The 17,676-nt window shown below is 52.0% G+C and overlaps 1 protein-coding gene across 1 annotated transcript in view; it reads left to right on the top strand.

The window, feature by feature from the left end:
• MYO1D (myosin ID) overlaps window positions 1–16,621 on the top strand; it is a 149,800-nt gene extending 133,179 nt beyond the window's left edge. Inside the window, exon 22 of the mRNA XM_062507902.1 lies at window positions 16,306–16,621. Coding sequence (XP_062363886.1) covers window positions 16,306–16,462 — 157 coding nt within the window. The 3' untranslated portion in view covers window positions 16,463–16,621. The remainder of the gene's footprint in view (window positions 1–16,305) is intronic.
• The last annotated feature ends 1,055 nt before the right edge of the window (window positions 16,622–17,676 follow it).

Genomic DNA, 17,676 nt, shown 5'->3' with positions numbered 1-17,676 from the left:
GGAACATAATCTTCCATGTGAGGGTGGGGAAGCCCTGGCACAAGCTGCCCAGAGAAGCTGTGGCTGCCCCTGGATCCCTGGAAGTGTCCAAGCCAGGTCGGAGCAGCCTGGGACAGTGGAAGGTGTCCCTGCCCATGGCAGGGCTGGCACTGGGTAGTTTTTAAGGTCCCTTCCAACCCAAACCATTCTGGGATTCTGTGATCTCCTTCCAGCAACTGCTGCAAGGAGGATTCTGCACCACATTCGTGACCTAAATTGCCAGGTCATTCTCAGGTGGGTTTTTCAGAGCCTGGCTCACTGAGCAGCTCACCTGGGCTAGCAGCAGGAGGTTTCTGTGCCCTCTGTTCCTCAGGGATCCCAATAAACTGTTGGCTCTCGGGGCTGGAGCAGGATTTTAAATTTGCATTACTTAAGGAGGGTTTCTAGGGCTCTCAGGGTCTGGCAGACTCTCTCTAAATCATCTGAAGAAATCGTTTGCTCTGCCAAGCCATGGAGGTTCATGCAGAAAGGCAGAGAATTGCTTAATTCCCAACTTGTGGTGTAACAGAACCTCACTCAACGTTTGGTAAGGGCAGGATCTGTGCCAAGAGAGCACTGCCCTGCGAGGGTCACACCTGTGCTCGCTCCCTTTCATCCTCTGGCCTTTCCCGCTGAGTGTTTGGTTTCCACACCCTGTGCTCATGTGTGTGACAAGGTCTGAGTGTGGTGTCCCCGTGTCCCCTGCTCTGGGGTGTTGTCAGCTTTTCTCCCATCAGCAAGTTCTGCCTTCGGAGCTGCCAAGGGGAAGAGGTCAGTTCACTGTGCTGCATACAGGAAGAGAGAGTCGTGAGACCGAGAGCAGTTTCACAAAAAGATTGTGTTTACCTTTTTTTTAATACTGAAAACCCCATCAGCCACCTCTGTCTGCACCAAAAAAACCCTGAGAAAAAAAGCTGAGATTCTGAGGTCCAGTTGTTAAACTGGACTGAGGAATGTCCCATATCTGCAATGACAGTGGGAAGTGTTTGGGAGAGTTCTGATGGGAGGAAATGCTCCCCATGCAGGTTGTGTCAAGCTAAAGGGTTCATGTGGCATTTGTGCTGTGCCTCCTCCAGCTCTGCAGCCCCCCAGCCCCAGTGGCAGAGCCCTCAGGCAGCAGGGATGGCTCTTTTCCCAGAAATTATTCCACAGTGGTGGCATCTTATCTTGTCACTGCAAAGGCTCTTCAGAAAACATATAGTGAGCCTCTTGACCTGACGTGATAGCCTTGGAACAAAGAATTCATCTGGTTCTGGGGGAAACATTTGTTCCACAACTCATTTTTCTCTGTCCACAGCTCAATTTCTCAAGTTTTCAGGAGCAATGTGAAAGATTTAACTGAGGTGAGCCAGGAGGAGGATCGACACTGATTAGGTACTGGGGTAGGGGGAGATATTTTGTTCAGCTGGAATGACTGCAGCAAAATAAATTAATGCTGAATGTCTGAGCCATGGATATTTGATTTGTTAATGGCCTTGGCTTTGCAGGCTTTTGGTTGATGTAGCAAATTTCTCAGTGCCATGTGCAGAAGTGCTGATTTCTCCCGGCACAGCTTCAAAATATGGAAGCAGAAACAGTGATAATTCTGCCTGCTGAGAGATGGAGCTGCTGATGGTTAAGCTCCAGCATTTGGTACCTGAAGAAAGGATCTAACTCAGCTCAGGATTGTTGGTACTGTCCTTGCCAAGGCTCTGGGGAGTGACCAATGTCCCCCTTGGGCTGGAAACCTTCAGGATATCTCATGCCATGTCATATTCTTAGATAAATGTATCTGTCTGTGGAGGAATTGTTACAAGAGCATAAAACCTTTAACATCACCACGTCTTACAACTTTGGCAGCAGTGCTGCATCCCTGTAGGGTGTTTGTCAAAGGAGTGGTATGAATCCAGAGGGGTGAGTCCAGAGGGATGAATCCAGAGGGACAGAGGGTCCCAGGTTGTTTGGGACGATGCCCATGCTGTTGAAGTTCTGCAGTGGCACTGCCAGGAATCACAGCCTTGGCTCTGATCCACAGGGAGCAGCAGGTCCGGTGTGGGAAGGGAAGAGGCTCAAAAATAGCATTTCAGGGAAAACTTGCCCTCCCTGTAATCAAAGATAGGAAGAAGGATCAATTCTCCTGCAGCTGAGGATGCAAACTGTGTCAGATAGTCATTAAAGGCATTTTCCTGTGCCTGGTAACATGGCTCTGCTCTCAAGCAGCATCCCAAGCCTGCTTGGGAACTGACTCGTGGTTATTCCAGGGACATGGAAGTTCCAGTGGCCTCACTGCCAGGTCACTTCACTGTCCCTCTCCCTTCAGGCTGAACCCTCCTTGCACCTCCCTGGGGCATCACCTTGCCAAAGGCTGGATGAGATTCTCCTCAGATCGTTAAAACCCTGTCTGATAGGGCAGGGATGTGTATCCAGCCCTTGATCTCCAGCCCTTGATCAGCTGCCTGCTGAGCAAGCTGGGTCTGGGGCAGATCCCGTGGGATGGGCTGTGTTTCCAGGAGGGGCAGCTGCTGACAGACGTTTGGGTGTTGTGTGTCCATGTTGTGTTTATGGAGCTGTTGTCCTGCAGTAACACCCCGACGTGAAAATTAAAATGTTGTGCAAATACGGAGAGCTGGGGGTGTTCACCTGGAGAGGAGAAGCCCCAGAGTGAGCTCAGAGCCCCTTTCAGTGCCTGAAGGGGCTCCAGGAGAGCTGGAGAGGGACTGCGGACAAAGGGGAGAGGGACAGGACACAGGGAATGGCTTCCCACTGCCAGTGGGCAGGGTTAGATGGATATTGGGAAGGAATTGTTCCCTGGGAGTGTGAGGAGGCCCTGACACAGGATGCCCAGAGCAGCTGTGGCTGCCCCTGGATCCCTGGAAGTGTCCAAGAAGAGCCCTGGGATAGTGGAAGGTGTCCCTGCCCATGGCAGGGGGTGGGAATGTATGGGCTTTAAAGTCCTTTCCCACCATTCTGTGACATTGGGAATCAATGAGCCTGGCAATGAGCACTTCCCCTCCAAACTCTGCATTTCTGTAAGTAAGAATCTCTTTGTTTGTGCACCTGTTTTTCATGCCAGTTTTGCCACAGGGAAGAGTATTTTCTCATGATCTGACACATTTTTTCAGCTATTTCTGCAACTCCAGACTCCTGATGGAGTGAGGCAAAGGAAAAGTAGAAATAGGTCAGGTATTTAAATAAGATGTAGTTGTCTCTCTTCACAGCAAGTTGCCTTTTTTCCTGCCTATGTGAATTGTGCTAATTTTTCGGGAAATAAGGAGAACAAAGGGAAGCAGAAGTGCCAGCATTTTCATTCTGGGATTGCAGCTTCAGAGCCCTTTACTTTGCAGAAGTGATACTGAGACCACTCTGGAACGTGTCAGCAAATGCTCCTGAAATAATAACCCCCAAATTGTCTGCTCAACCTCTCTGAATACACAAAAGCCATTTAAAATCCTGCCTGTCATTCTGCCGTCACATAAAAATTTGATTTCACGGCTCCAATCCTTGTCCTTGGTGCCTTGCAGTGTCATGAATGCATAATATTAAGGAAACACAGGGAAATTTGGGTGCTCTCAGGAGTCATCTGGCTTGAAATGCAGAGAACAGGCTGCCCTTGGTCGTTTGAGGTGGATTTGGATTTCTCAGCTTGGGTCTGTGTTCCAGGAGTGCCTGTGGCTGGTGCCACCATCCTGCCAGGCCAGCTGTCACCTCAGCTTAGGCTGATCTCACTGCTCCTGCTCCTTGGAGAGGACATTAGGTATCCACAATGAAATACCCCTTTTTAAGTATCTGCACGAATGGCAGGAGTTGGTTCCTTGACTTTAAAGTTTTGTGATGGAAGGAAAATCTTCCTTTATAAAACTGCCCCAGCCTCTGTTCTCCCCAGGCTCTCTGTCTTCAATCCCAACTCACCCCGGTGCTCCCAAGTAGAAGAGGGATGATTTCCATCATGCCTGAAATTTGATTAGACTCAAAGTATGTCACTGGGGTGCTGTTATGCTGATCTAGAGGTGATGTCAGTGCTGTGGGCTTTCCCTCATAGACAGTTTTACCTGGTGGAGGAAGCAACTTTTCCCTTCATTATAGCACCAGGGACTGCTGCTGCCCAATTATCCTCACTCTTGCTTTCTGCCCTTCCTGAAATCCCCCCCTTCCTCCTTAACCCATCCATCTCCTCATTCCCTGCTGCACTTACTGCTCCTCTTCTCTTTTCTGCCCTGGAATTCTCCTTAATGAGCAGGCATCATTCCCATCCTTTGTGTTGGGAAAGAAGCCACATTTCCTCGGGACTGTTTACAAACCAGCATTGTTGGGGAAGTCTGGTGTAGATGAGATCCATCAGCCCCCAATACCCTGAGAACAGCTGTAACCTGTTCAGACATCATCCCTAAAACACCATCCCAGGAGCAGCCAAACCCAGGTGTTCTGAGTCACTTCAAGATCCAGGATTGTTCCTGAGACCCCTGGGCTCTGCTTAGGGATTTTTCAGTAGCACCAACCTCAGTCTAAGCTGCTCCTTAGCTTTCTTCTGACCTCGTGTGCTTAACCCCCTTTTTAAGCCCTGCACGTTTGCTGTGTCTCTTTAGGCTTCTCCAAAGGGCCCTGGGTGTGCTCTTGCCCCAGGGGTCAGAGGGAAGCAACAGCGGGTTCCGAACTAAACCCTGGCTGCGATGATGGAGCAATGAGAGGTCTGCCCTGAGTCAACCCTGAGTGTGCTGCTTCCCCTTCCTGTCCTGTCCCCAGCCTGACCCTTCTCTGCCCTGTTCCTCGGGGCTGGGGACGTGGTTTTAGCTGCCCTTGCTTTGCCAGAACAATGTGTTTGAAGGGAGCACGGAGCTGCCTGCAGCGTCCTTGTTGCCACATCCTTCCTATCACACGGCTCCCAGGAGGGACAGCAGAAATCCCAGGGGTGGAACAATCCCTTTGTCCCAGCGATTCTCCTCCTGGCAGTGGAGAGGGGTGTTTTGAAGAGGAGGGACCTCAGCGAGGCTCCTCAACATCAGGTTAAAAGCCTGTCATTAATTGGAGGGTGATTCAGCTTCCTCAGCTGAAGTGTCATCGTGTAGATGCTGCGAGAGGAGGAGGAGCCGCCTTCCTCGCTGGCACCGAGCCAGGAGCACCCCCTCTCTCTGCGTTCTCATTCCGCAAGAATCCGTGGGTTAACACCCAGGGACGAAGTGGAGGATGGCCCTAAAGCCGTGGGGAAATGCCCGTGTGCGTCGCTGTTTGCCCGTGGAGTGTGACCCTCTGTCGCGGTCGGTGCGACCGAAGTCGCGCTGCTCTTGGGGAGGGGGCGCGGGGACGGTGCCGCTCTCTGCCAAAAAGCCGCAGCAGGCTCAGCACAACCGCGGCTCTCTTTTCATGCTGTTTCTGTGTCCTCTGAAGCTTTAGCTAATTTCTCTCTCTTTCCATTAAAGAAGGAGAAAAATCTGGGTTTTCAGATCAGCTCTGGAAATAGAGGCAGGACCCAGCGCAGCTGTTCCAGGCCAGCGGAGGGGAGACGAGTCCCGTGCTGACAGAGCAAGGTTACCCCGGCGGCCAGAGGTGCCTCCTCGGCGGATTAGCTCAGCACTGCTGCTGGACACAGCGGTCCCCAGGGCCGGGGAGCCGCTGGCAATCGGACATGATGTCAGCGCGTCCTGCGCTAAGTAGGTCACGGTGACACTGCGCCCGAAAGCGCCCGCGCCAGCGCTCTGCCACTGCGGGAGGGACACGTGAAAACCCCTCCGAGAGAGGAGCTCGTGCAGGACTGTGCTTATGCAGGGGTTCTCTGGGTGCGGGGAGCAGCAATCGGCGGCAGTAAATGAACCCATCCCGCTGCTCTGCAGAGCCCCGGTTGGCTGGCAGCGATGAAGCATCAGATGGGATGAGGGAATATCCAGGTTGCCATAGCGACCGCGAGCTGCGGCGCTGGGAGCAGCCGCTCTCCATCATCCTTCCAGCACCCCCAGCCACCCCTCATCACCCCCACGTCCAGCACACACGGCCGGCGTGCTCAGCCCCTGGCTGCTGCCTGTGCCCGTGCTCCCGGCCCTGGATGTTCCCCAGGATGGCAGAGCCCTCCCAGCGCATTCCCAGCTCTGGGTTTAACGAGCTCAGCAGGCATGTGCATGGAATTTAACGGAGCTGAGCTGTTTGCCCCAGCTCTGCACGGAGCACGGGCAAGGACAGCCCGCTGAGCTGGCATCGAACTGGAGCTGTGGGTGGGATGTGACAGCCCTGCTTCCCATCCCCTCTGCCTGGCCACAGCCCTGCTGCTGTTGTCCCCGTGGCTTCCAGCCCCTGGAACCAGGCAAGCCAAGCTGCTGACTCCACCACAGCAAATCATTCTCTCTCTTATCCCAGCTGCTTCCCAGCAGTTTCACTGGCACAGGTTGATCCTAAGGAATAATGAGAAAAAAACAGAGAATTTCAAAAGAGTCCATGCTATCTGTTTTCCTGTCGTGATTTTGGGTGATCTCTGGGAAGCTCAATGGCAGCTTCCCCCTTGTTGTGGCTTCAGACCTTTGCCAGGCTCTAAAAATTTCCAGGTAATTCACAGCACTGCAGTGGGAAAAGCAGAGCTGCTCATCCCTCGGGATGGCTGGAGGTTTTCTCTGTACCAAAGTGAGAGCAGAGTTTGTCTGTGCTGTCATTTTCCAGTGTAAAGCATCTATCAACTGTTCCAACCACTCCTCACTACTCCAAAATTGTTGCCCCTTGAAAAATGAAGTAAATTGGAGTGGAAAACGGATGCATAATCCCACACCTTTGTCCTCTCCATCAGCCCCCCGTACCTCACAGTCTTGCAGATGATGAACAAACACATCCCAGATGCCTGAAAGGTGCTGGATTCACTTTGAGGTATTTTTGAGGAAGGAACTTCTACCTTCCTTAACCTTCAGCTGGCAGAATTGATCAGTAGCTGCTGAACAGGTCTGGAGCATCCTTTGAGGGGGGACTTTGCAAGTGTGACCCAGTAAACGTGGGGCTGGTGAATTCATTCCCACAGCTGGGCCATGGCAAGGACCAGCACTGGAAAGAGAATACAAGGAAAGATTTTTGCTGTTTCTCAACCTGTCCAGGAATTGAGTTCATGATATCCCAAACAGGAGGCAGCTCTGCACTCATCTTCCTAAGTGCTCTTATTTTATTTATGTACCAGTGCATTTCTAATGCCAGGCTCTTGGCATCACCCCTATATGCTGCTTTCCTCTGCTCCAGCCAAGGACTTGGAATCATATTTTTGGCATGATGTTTTTTATAAAATATGTAACACTCCAGCATCGTGCGGTCACAGCAGAGCCAGGAGCAGGATGAGCTCTGACTCCCCAAAACTTTGGCAGGCTCAGAATAGCTCTGAAAAGTGACTTCGTTGAAGGCTGCAGAAGAAGCTGCAGTTTATCCTGGTGATGTCAGTGCTGAGAGCAGGGTGGGGCTGGGGAGGTGAAGGGGAGCAGCACGTGGTGCTGGACTGTGATGTGTCCCCTGCATCCTCCCTGCTGTCACTGGGAGCCACAGGCCCTACTTGCCCTGGCCCAACTCTCCCCACCCTTTTCTTTCCCTTCAAAAATTCAAATTGCATTGAGTTCTGAGTGAATTTAATCTGCAGAATCATTGAACAGTTTGGATTGGAAGGGACCTTAAAGGTCATTTAATCCAGCCCCCATTCCTGTGGTATGACAGGGATCAGGAAAGTAGGATTTTAGAGTTCTCTCCAGAAGGGCATGTGGCAGGCTGGGAGCCTCTACCAGGATGTTCCATCCATCATCCATCAATCCTGGCTGCCATGGGGGCTGAAAGCTGCCTCTGCCTCGGGATTAGAAATTTTTCATTTTGCTTGCTGGAGGAAATTAAATATTTAACACACTATTGGTGCTATTTTTACTGTTTTCTTAAGCTCCTTCATTACTGCAGGTTCCCAGGAAATGTCCTGTTGAGTGAGCCTGTGTTTTTCCTCCACAAAACCCCTGACCAGCTTTAGGGAGTGCTCATGGGAGATAAATGGCATCAGGCACTGGAAGCTGATGACACAAGGAAAATCTGAGACTTACCTCTTTGAACCACAAAGATGAATTCCCAGCTCCCACAGAAGCAGAACTGAGGGACCCTGGAGCCTCCTGTGCTGGGATGGGCAGGGAAGGGGGAAATTTATACATGGAATAGTTTGGGTTGGGAGGGACCTTGAAGAGCATCTCAGCTTGGGCAGGGACACCTTCCACCAGATCAGGCTGCTCCAAGCCCTCTCCAATCTGGCCTAGAATGAATTAATAGTCCCAGAGGGGTAACAAAGTCTAGGCATGGTTTTTGCTGAGCTCAGGGCCTCCCTGCATCCCTCCCACCCCAAACCCCACCATGGGCTCAGGGGTGTCAGGGCTGGGGTTGGTCCTGGTGCAGTGGGAGGATGGAGCTTGGGTGGGGCTGTGATCCCTCTCTTGGATGGTGCATGATAGGAACAGTGGCATTCCCTTTATGTTTCCACACAGCCCAGGCTGGAGGAAGGGGAGTAGGGACACACAGTGCAGTGACGTACAAAGTGATATCTCAAACTACTTTGGGGGCTTTCCTGACATAAAATATTGCTTTGGGCTGCAGCCCCATGGTTGGAGCCTGCCCCACTGAGCTGCCCTTGGGCTCTTTGGGTGTTTTACAGAACGTGGCTGTTGGCCCAACTGCCAAAGCTGGAGATCAGCCCTAGGAAGAGGAGGAGCATCCCCTGCCTCAGCACCTCAGGATCCCCCTGCCCAGGAGCACCTAAAGCAAAGGGGTTTGCTGGAAGAGACAGAAATATTTCCCAGCTCGCTGGCATTCCCAGCTCGCCCTAGCTCCTGAGGAGGGATGCACAAACACCCCAGGTCCTAGATCAGTGAGGAAGGAAGTATAGCTCCCAGCCTCAGGATCAACGGGAATAAATGCATTTTAAGAATGAGAGAGCCAAATATTTCATGGACTGGGTTTGCATCTCAGCCAGAGAGGAAGGAATACACCTGGATGTGCTGCAGACACATCATGGAAAAAGCCCAGCAGTGTTGTGGCAGCTGCTGTCGTCTCAGCAAAGTGGATTTTATGGCTCAGACACAACTCGAAGGGACCATCTCAATGCAGCTGGCTTGGCTCTTGCCCTGTGCCATGGGACATGTGTGACACTTTGCACTGGGAAGAGACACATATTAACAATTCTTGTTGCTCATTAAAAGGGCAAAACCAGCGTTGTTGTCACAGCTTAGCAGTGTGATGATGAAATGTGTGTCACTGAGCAGTTCCCAGACACGGGCTCTGGTTTGCTCTGGTAACTCAATGTCAGCATGAGCTGCACACACAACACATGGGCAAGGCTGAGCCAGAAAGGCTTGAAAGCCACTTAAGTGGAGGGGTTGAGTTCTCAGGTCACAGTTTAGCCTGGTGCTTCTGCACATTAACAAATTGCTTCTGAAAAGCCACTTCTCACAGCCTCTGAGGTGATTGCCTGAGCAGACCATGAGGCACAAAAGAAATATACTGTAAATATTTGGTGGTTTTTGAGGATGGAAAAAAAAAATCAGCGTCTCAAGTATCACTTGACTGCAGATAACTGTGAAAAATCACACAGTGAGGAAGGACCTGGCAGCTGTGTTCAGCTCAGTGACCTTTCCCGGCATCAAAATGCCCAGAGCAGTTGGTCTGACCTTTGACTATGGAAATTCTCCTTTTGATCCTGACTTGAGATCTCCTTGATTCGTGTCCGACTTTCTTTGTAGTCTCTTTTCCACTGCTTTGATCCCTCTTAATGTCTGATCTCTGCCATGGCCACCTGGATCTGAGGAGCTCGACAAGCCCAGAACTCTGAAAAGCTGGTGACACTCAGAGAAAAACATCCTGTGAGCTCTGAGAGGCTTTCACAAGGCAGGTTTTGCAAACCCTTGTGGTTTCAAATGTTTTCATCTCCCTCGTGGCACATGTGTGTCACAGACTGCCGTGTGTGTCTGTGTGTGTGTGTCTGTGTGCATCTCCTGCCTCCTCCAGAGGGGAGAGATCTGCACCCGAAAAGTGCTCCTGGTTCATCTCCTCCCCTCCTCAGGAAGCCGTGGGATGAAGGGAGCTGCCTGCTCTGGCTTTGGGGCTGTCCTGAAAAGGAGTGGCTGGGTGGTGGAGAGTTTTCAATACAGCCCAGCAGCCAAGTCAAGAAGGAAAGAGGATGTTAAATAATTTCTGGATCGCACAGGACAGTAAATCATTGCTTTTAGCCTTTTACAAGAGCCAGGGTGTTCTAACAATAGCTGGATGGGGAAGGTGTTTTCTCCCTCTGTGAAGGGTGGAGAGCGCCAAGGAGTCACAGGGACGATGCTGTCAAAATCATCTGAGTCTTACATAGGGAAATTTATGTTCTGTGTAAATCTCTTCTGGAGCTGCCACACTTGAGATGTGACTGCCCTGGGAGAGGCAGAGGCAGAGCTGAGGTGCTGGAGCTGCAGCTCTGGAATGAAATATCCATTCAGAATTATTGACATGTGATGGTCTTTGTGTCCTCGCTCCCTCAGGACAATAGCTCTGGGGATTCTTGTGGTCACATGAAGAGTGTCAGCCCTTCCTGGGAGTAGCTCCCACACTCTGGGTGGTACAGGAGGGTCAGACACAAAAGGCACACAAGGTTTCAGTGCAGGTTTTGCTCCTGCACCCCTTGGGAATCCAGCTAGTCCTGTTTTTCTCCGTTGAAGCTGTTGTGGAATAATTTTCTCAGTGAGGTCTGTAAGTTTTCCTTTGAGCCCATTGCCCTCAGTATCATTGTCCTGCAAGCTGTAGAAACCCGTAAGTGGTTGGGTGAGATATACCCCGATGCCTGCCCTGCCAGACACCCAGCCTGGCCCCTAAGCCCTCCTGAGAGAGCACTTATCTATCCCCAAATGACACTTGTTATAACTCAGATATGTCCTTGTTTATTACCCATCTTATATCTGGTGTCTCTTTAGACCCTGCTCAAAAAATTCCTCCCTTTGAAGGTAGGGAGGCCCTGGCACAGGTGATTCCATGGATGCCCCTGGATCCCTGGAAGTGTCCAAGGCCAGGTTGGACAGGGCTTGGAGCAGCCTGGGACAGTGGAAGGTGCCCCTGCCCATGGCAGGGTGGCACTGGATGTGGTGGGAACTTGATGATCTTGAAGGTTCCTTCCAACCCAAAGCATTTCATGATTTTATGACCCCATGATTGTCACCTCTGTGCCACCACAGCCTGGAGACCTCAGCAGTGACACCACACATAGCCTGGAAAGCTGATTTAACCCTCCTTGAAATTTGCAGTATCCATGTTTCTCTTCTTGACTCTTGTTAGGAAGTAGAGCCTTGAAAACTTCCTTTTTTTAGACCTCTTGAGTTTCTCTTTCACTGCTTCCTGTGTATTTGCTTTATGTAGAAGATAGCTGCTTTTTTGGGCTCTTTTCTTTGGCCTCTCTTCATCTGGGAGCCTTTCTAAAGTTTTTTTTCATGGCTGAGCCCTCTCAAAGGCTGCAGCCAGGATCCAGATGAGGCTGCAGCATGAACTTCCATAAAGTGTTTCCATTATGGGGTATTCTCCATCCTCCCCCCATAATTCTCACATCTTGTGTGCAGCTGCAGGCTTGCTTGGAGCCCGAGAATCACAGAATATCCTGAGCTGGAAGTCAACCAGGTAGCCCATAGTGCCCCTGCCTTTCCAGAAAGAGGCCTTGGTCTAAACTGGAAAGGTTTCATGGTTGAAAACAATCCCCTCTGGAATCCGTCCCAGTGGGTTTATTGCTGCTGAGCCCTCATTTCACACTTGGTTGCACACTTGGTTGAAATCCTTCTGGTTTGTTGTCATGAAAATCAGGCAATTACTGTGCTGGCTTTGCCATCTCTGTCCGAATTCTGCTTCTGAAAAGAGCTAGTGTCCCACTCTGTGATGGCATTGGCTGCATCCATGGGACAGCGCCTCATTTAAAGGTCCTGGGAAAACTGCACAGGTCCCTGTTCCATCCGAGCCTTGTCAGGGATGGGGCTGCAGCTCTGGAGCTCCCCATCCCTGGTTGGTGCCTCTGTCCCAGGTCACAGGGTGTTTCCAGCTCCCCATCCCAGATGGAGCACAGTGGGGACTATCTCATCAATGAGTCTTTGCTGTGTTTTCGTGCCCATAACAGCTCCTTCCAGGGCATTCCAGATCATCTGGGCTTGTTCTTAAGCATGGAATCATGCTTCCCACTATCCCAGGTTGCTCCAAGCTCCACCCAACCTGGCATCTCCTTTATTTACATTTATTTAATAATACGTTTGTTTAACTTGTCAGCCTTAAACTGCTTGTCCTCACCAAAACTCCCTCTGATCTTTCTGCACTCCTTTCCTTCCCCATATCCTTCCCACCACATGTTGGTGCCGTGGATGTTTCTGTGCTGTGTGCAGCTCTGACAGATGTCTGTAGCCATTTCTGCACCACTTGCCTTGTGTTTCCCCCGAGGTCCTGGATTAAGTGCTCAGTCAAAACTCTTGTATTTTATGTGCCAGTGATCTGCTTCCACTTGGAGTCCTCCTTTTTCTGCTGGTTTCCCTTTTGTCAGCATTGCCCCCATGCCTGCTCATCTCCTGCAGTGTCTCAGGGGCTGCTCTGGATGTGGGATGTGTTTCCCACACACATACCCTGCTCATGTGGGGCTCCCACTGGAGCCTTTAGCATCTCCTGTGAGCCAGGAGAGCAAGAAGAGCTGGGGAAGGCCCTTTGGGTGCTGGAATGGGCTGGGGTAGATGGAGAAGTGCCCCAGTCCTGCAGGATTCACTGAGCCAAGAAAAGGCAAAGAGAAGCTGCAGCCTGGGATCAGCAGCTGTGGCTGGTACTGCTTGGCTGTCAGGAGAGGCTGTTGCCACCCAAAAATATTCCCTGTATCGTATGAAGACCTGACTTTACGGAAAACACCAACAGCTTGGTGTTTATTATAAACAGAAATTACTCTATGGTTCATCACATACAGGCATTCCCATGTATTCCCTGGCAGGATGGGAGCAGTGCTGGGGTAGATCCTGAGTTAGCCACAGAATCTTTTCCCTCTTCTGTTTTGCCAGCAGCCTCTCACTGGGGTGCTGGGGCTGGGTTCCTTCCCTGGCAGAGCTCAGTCAGCACTCACATTCTGCTGTCACTTCTGATGGAATCACTCTTAATAAGAAGTGGGATTATTTCCCAGGAGGAGCCCAGCAGCAGCATCTGTCACTTTGTCCTGATGGACTTGACTTCCATCAGGGTTTGGTTACACCAGGGCTTGGTGAAGAGCCAGAGCTACCATCAGCCAGGGCTGGACTCAGCCACAGCAGTGCCTGGTACCCACAGGGAATCCCAGAGTGGTTTGGGTGGGAAGGGACCTCAAAGCCCATCCAGTGCCACCCCTGCCATGGGCAGGGACACCTTCCATTGTCCCAGGGTGCTCCCAGCCCTGTCCAGCCTGGCCTTGGACACTTCCAGGGATCCAGGGGCAGCCACAGCTTCTCTGGGCACCCTGTGCCAGGGCCTGCCCGCCATCCCAGGGAACAATTAATTCCCAATATCCCATCCAGCCCTGCCCTCAGGCAGTGGGAAGGCATTCCCTGTGTCCTGTCCCTCCATCACTTGTCCAAAATGTGGTGAGACAGGTTTATGCTGTTCAAACTCCTTTTTCAGCTCAAGTCTGATTGGAAGTGGGACTTGTCTCTGCCTTTATTGTCATCAGAGTCCTGCTGAGCATCACTGATCTCCAAAGGGTATTTCTACTGTGCTTATCTATGAGACACTTTGTTATCTTTCAGGACTGTTCTGGTCCATCTCCATCTCAGCCCCTTCCTTGGGGATCTAAATTCAGCAGGAGCTTGGGGAAGCAGCTCCCCAGCCATGCCTTTTGGAGCAGTGAGGCTGGGAAGGTCTCAGTCCCGTTTTCCAGCTGCTGCAGCAACTGTTCCATTCCTTGGGGCCCATGAGCAAGCCTGGGGACCCCAGGGCAGCCAGCAGCTGCCACCCCTCTGCCACTGCTGCTCCAGGAGCGAGGATGCTCTGCCAGGTGGGCTGGAAACCAAACAGGAATTTCCTCCCCCCTCTCCGCTGCTGGCCTTGGACCAGGCACCAGAGCAGCAGCCAAGAGTCCCTCAGGTCCTGGCAGGTCCAGCTGCTTCTGAGGCTGGTGGCAGGGGTGGTGTCATGGGGTGCCCAGCAGGGACACCAAGGAGGGGTTTGTCATCCGTGTGCACTCACAGATCCCTGTGCATTGCTCCATCCAGGAGCTGCCCTGCTCCCCCAGCAGAAGGCTTTGGAGCTAAACCCTCACATGAAGAAAAGCAACACATGATGAGTGAAAGGGCTTTGGCAGGGTGGGATCTGTAAAGTGAGAGAGGGGGAGGGAAACCTTAGTTTAATGGAATTGTCACACATGGCAAACAATCAGAGCATCTTCTCCAGATCCCTCCATCCCAGGACAGCACTAACTTCACTCAGACCTGTGTTCAGTTGATTCTTATCCCAACAGGAGCTGAGATCCAGACTGATCCAGCTTCCTGCAGGTCCCACAGCCATAGGGCAGCCAGGACCTTTGGATTCCCAGGCCTGGGTCCTGCTTGGGGCCAAAATTCAGGTTATTGACATTCCTATCCCCACATCCTCTGGTGTCACCTAGAAGTTGCTGTGAGAGGGGAAAGTCCTTCACCCTTCTTCCTGCTAAGGACACTTGATGCTGAAGCTCTTCCCAAGGGGCAGGGATCTCCAAGAGGCTCCTCTGTGTGTACAGTTCATTCCGCTAAGACATGGCAAAAATAGCAACCTAAGCTGGGATTGCAGCCTCAGCTCACCCAGGCAGGAGTAAACAACATAAATACCTGGGACAACACAACAGCTTTGTGTGCTGGGCCCTGCCAGCCCCCTCCAACCAACCAAGCATTGCTATGGAAGTGGTGAAAATCTGAATTATTTGGGAACTGCATAAAAATGTATCTTAAGGGATGTGACATGACCTGAACAGTCTGTTAATGAAAATGGAGTAAAAACTGCACAAAGGACTTGGGCTGTGGCAGTGGAAATGCTGAAATGGCTCAGACAAGGCAGGACCTGGGGTCTGGAAGCCAAACCCAGAGAATGGGATCCCAGCACATCCCCCTGGGGTTTTCGGAGCATCCAGAGAGGCAGCAGAGTCAATGTCAACAATACTAAACCTCTCACTATGATACTAAAAATGCTGGCAATATGGGAATTTTAAGTGTGGGTGAGGTCACAGGAGAGAATTACCAAAGGCCAAGTCCCTGGATAGCTCTTCCCATTGGTAGTGGCTCATAGGAATGGATCTGCTGTGGATTTTCCTGCAGATCCCCTCTCCTGGGGAATTTCCAGGGATTCTTGGCTGGTCCCAAGGGATCGTGGTTGGAGCTAGGGCTTTGACTTGGTCTCAGCTCCATCCCAGCCCATGGAGAAGCCAGGCCATCAGTGAGGCTGTGGCAGTGCTGGGTTCTTCACTTTCTTCATGGAAAGGGCTGTCCAGCCCTAACACAGCTGCCCAGAGCAGTGGCAGAGGGATTTTAAAGCCACATGGATGTGGCACCTGGAGACATGGGTCAGTGGTGGCCGTGGCAGTGCTGGGGGAACAGTTGGACTTAATGAACCCAGAGGGTTTTTCCAACCTGAATTATTCCATGATTTATGATTTCTCTGCTTATGGCATAAGGATCATGAATTGGGATTAAAAGCAGGGGCCTTTATGCCCCTTAGCAAAGGGGGACGTTCCTTGCCAGGCATCCTGGCCCTGCTGTCCTCATGTCCCCACTGGCAGTGACCCCAACAGCCATGGACAAATGATGTGGGAGGCAGGAAGCATTTGTAGGAAGCATTTTGTAGGAAGTGCCAAAACTGGGTTAGAGGGTTCAAAAGCTGCAGGGACAGAATTTTGTCCCAGCCAGCTTGGTTTGTCCATCTGAGAAGAAATTTGGAACAGCCACCACACCGCATGTGATTCCTTTCACCATTGCAGGCTGTATTTCAATCTCTGAGCTCAGCCCAGGGATGTCTCTGTCACTGCTGCAGCCACAGAGCTGGGAGGGGGCACTGTGGGGGACATTCAGTGGGCAGTGGCCAAGCTGGCAGCAGCCCCTGGACCCTCTGACCCAGCCTGTGCTCGGCCCATGGAGCTGAGTCCTCCCACCGGCACCAATCCCAGAGTGGGAGGCTTCACAAGCAGGAGCCCAAAGCGGGGCTCAGAGCTCAGGCCTGGCTTAACACAAAGTTTGGGGATGCAGGATATGCCTGACCTGATGTGACCTGTCCCATCCCCATCCCCATCCCCATCCCATCCCATCCCATCCCATCCCATCCCATCCCATCCCTCCTGACTCGTGTCCCTTTCCCCGGCAGGGAGAAGCGCTCTCTGCACGTCACTGTCACCAACCCGGTGCAGTGCAGCCTGCACGGCAGGAAATGCACCGTGTCCGTGGAGACCAAGATCAACCAATCCCAACCGGATTTCACCAAGCACCGCTCCGGCTTCGTCCTCTGCGTGCCGGGCAATTAACGCCCCTCCCCTCGGACCGGGGCTGGGCTTACCCTCCCCGCACCTGGGACTCGCCGGGATTCGTCGGGAGATGCTCAGCAGCGACTTGCCAGGTGCCTAAAGCAGCCTCTGAAGCTCAAGGTTTAGAAAACCCAAATTCTGGGGATTTAGAAAAGCCAAATTCACATGGAATGAAGGCTTTAAATAGCCAGTGACCTGTTCTCCATCTCACAAACCAGGCTGGAATATCAGGAAAGCACTTCCTTTGGAATTAGTCCAAAAAAAGAGTTAATAGGTACTTCCACCCTTTCTTCCCTTTCCCACATTGATTCCTCACCCCCTCTCCAATTTTCCCTTCCATATTCCTTTCTCATGTTCCTTTCCCATGTGTCAGTTTTGCAATATGATGCAGCCTCCTCTGGGGGAACCAAAGATACCCAGCTCAGGGAGTCAGGTTCTGCAGGGCCAAATGCCCACGGAGCCAGAGCCAGGCTGGGAAGGGAGGGCTGGCTTTCCCTGTCGGAGACACTCCACACTCCTCCAGCCCCTCCAGGCACATGGGGCTGGGAAGGTACATGGAGACACCTCCAGACCTGCTGCTTTCCCTCGGGAATTCATTAACCCATTGAGGCACCTTGGCTGGAGAGGGGACTTCCCAGTGCAGGGCCTCCTTTTGTTCATCCTGCATTGCTTTTTGCCTTAATTGCCCCCTCCAACGGCCTAAAGCTGGTGGGTTCCCATTGGGACCACGTGGCCTTGCAGAAATTTTTAGATGATCCACATGACTTCATGTCTGTGCCAGCACTGGGGTCAGGGAGGGCTAAAGGGACTCACAGCAGGGGTGAGTCCAGGAACCAGGGGGAGCTTTGGGGGGCCAAGCTTTGCACTATCCAACATCAACATAGCACAGCCCCAGCTGCCAGCACCTAGGCTCCTCCCTCCAAAGAGTTTTCCTGGCTCTTCCCAGCAGTGGGCTGTGAATGTTGGGCTCATCCTCCCCAGCCCAGATGACCCTGAGCTCTGTCTTGATGGAGGGATGTGGATCTTCCCAGTGGTTTATTCCCACTGTGCTGGGCACTGCTGTGGTTCCTGAGCAGCCCAGGCTGTTGGGATTGTACATTGGGATTGTCCTGGCACTGCTGGTCAGGTCAGGATTCCCAGCCCTGGAGATGGGGGGCCTGTGTGGTGACCCCACCTCGGGGTCCCATCCTGGCCAGTAACTGGGGAGCATTTGT

This window comes from Cinclus cinclus, chromosome 24 (assembly GCF_963662255.1).
Source record: "Cinclus cinclus chromosome 24, bCinCin1.1, whole genome shotgun sequence".
In the NCBI taxonomy this organism is placed as follows: domain Eukaryota; kingdom Metazoa; phylum Chordata; class Aves; order Passeriformes; family Cinclidae; genus Cinclus; species Cinclus cinclus.
This window is presented reverse-complemented; position numbering and strand designations above follow the sequence as displayed.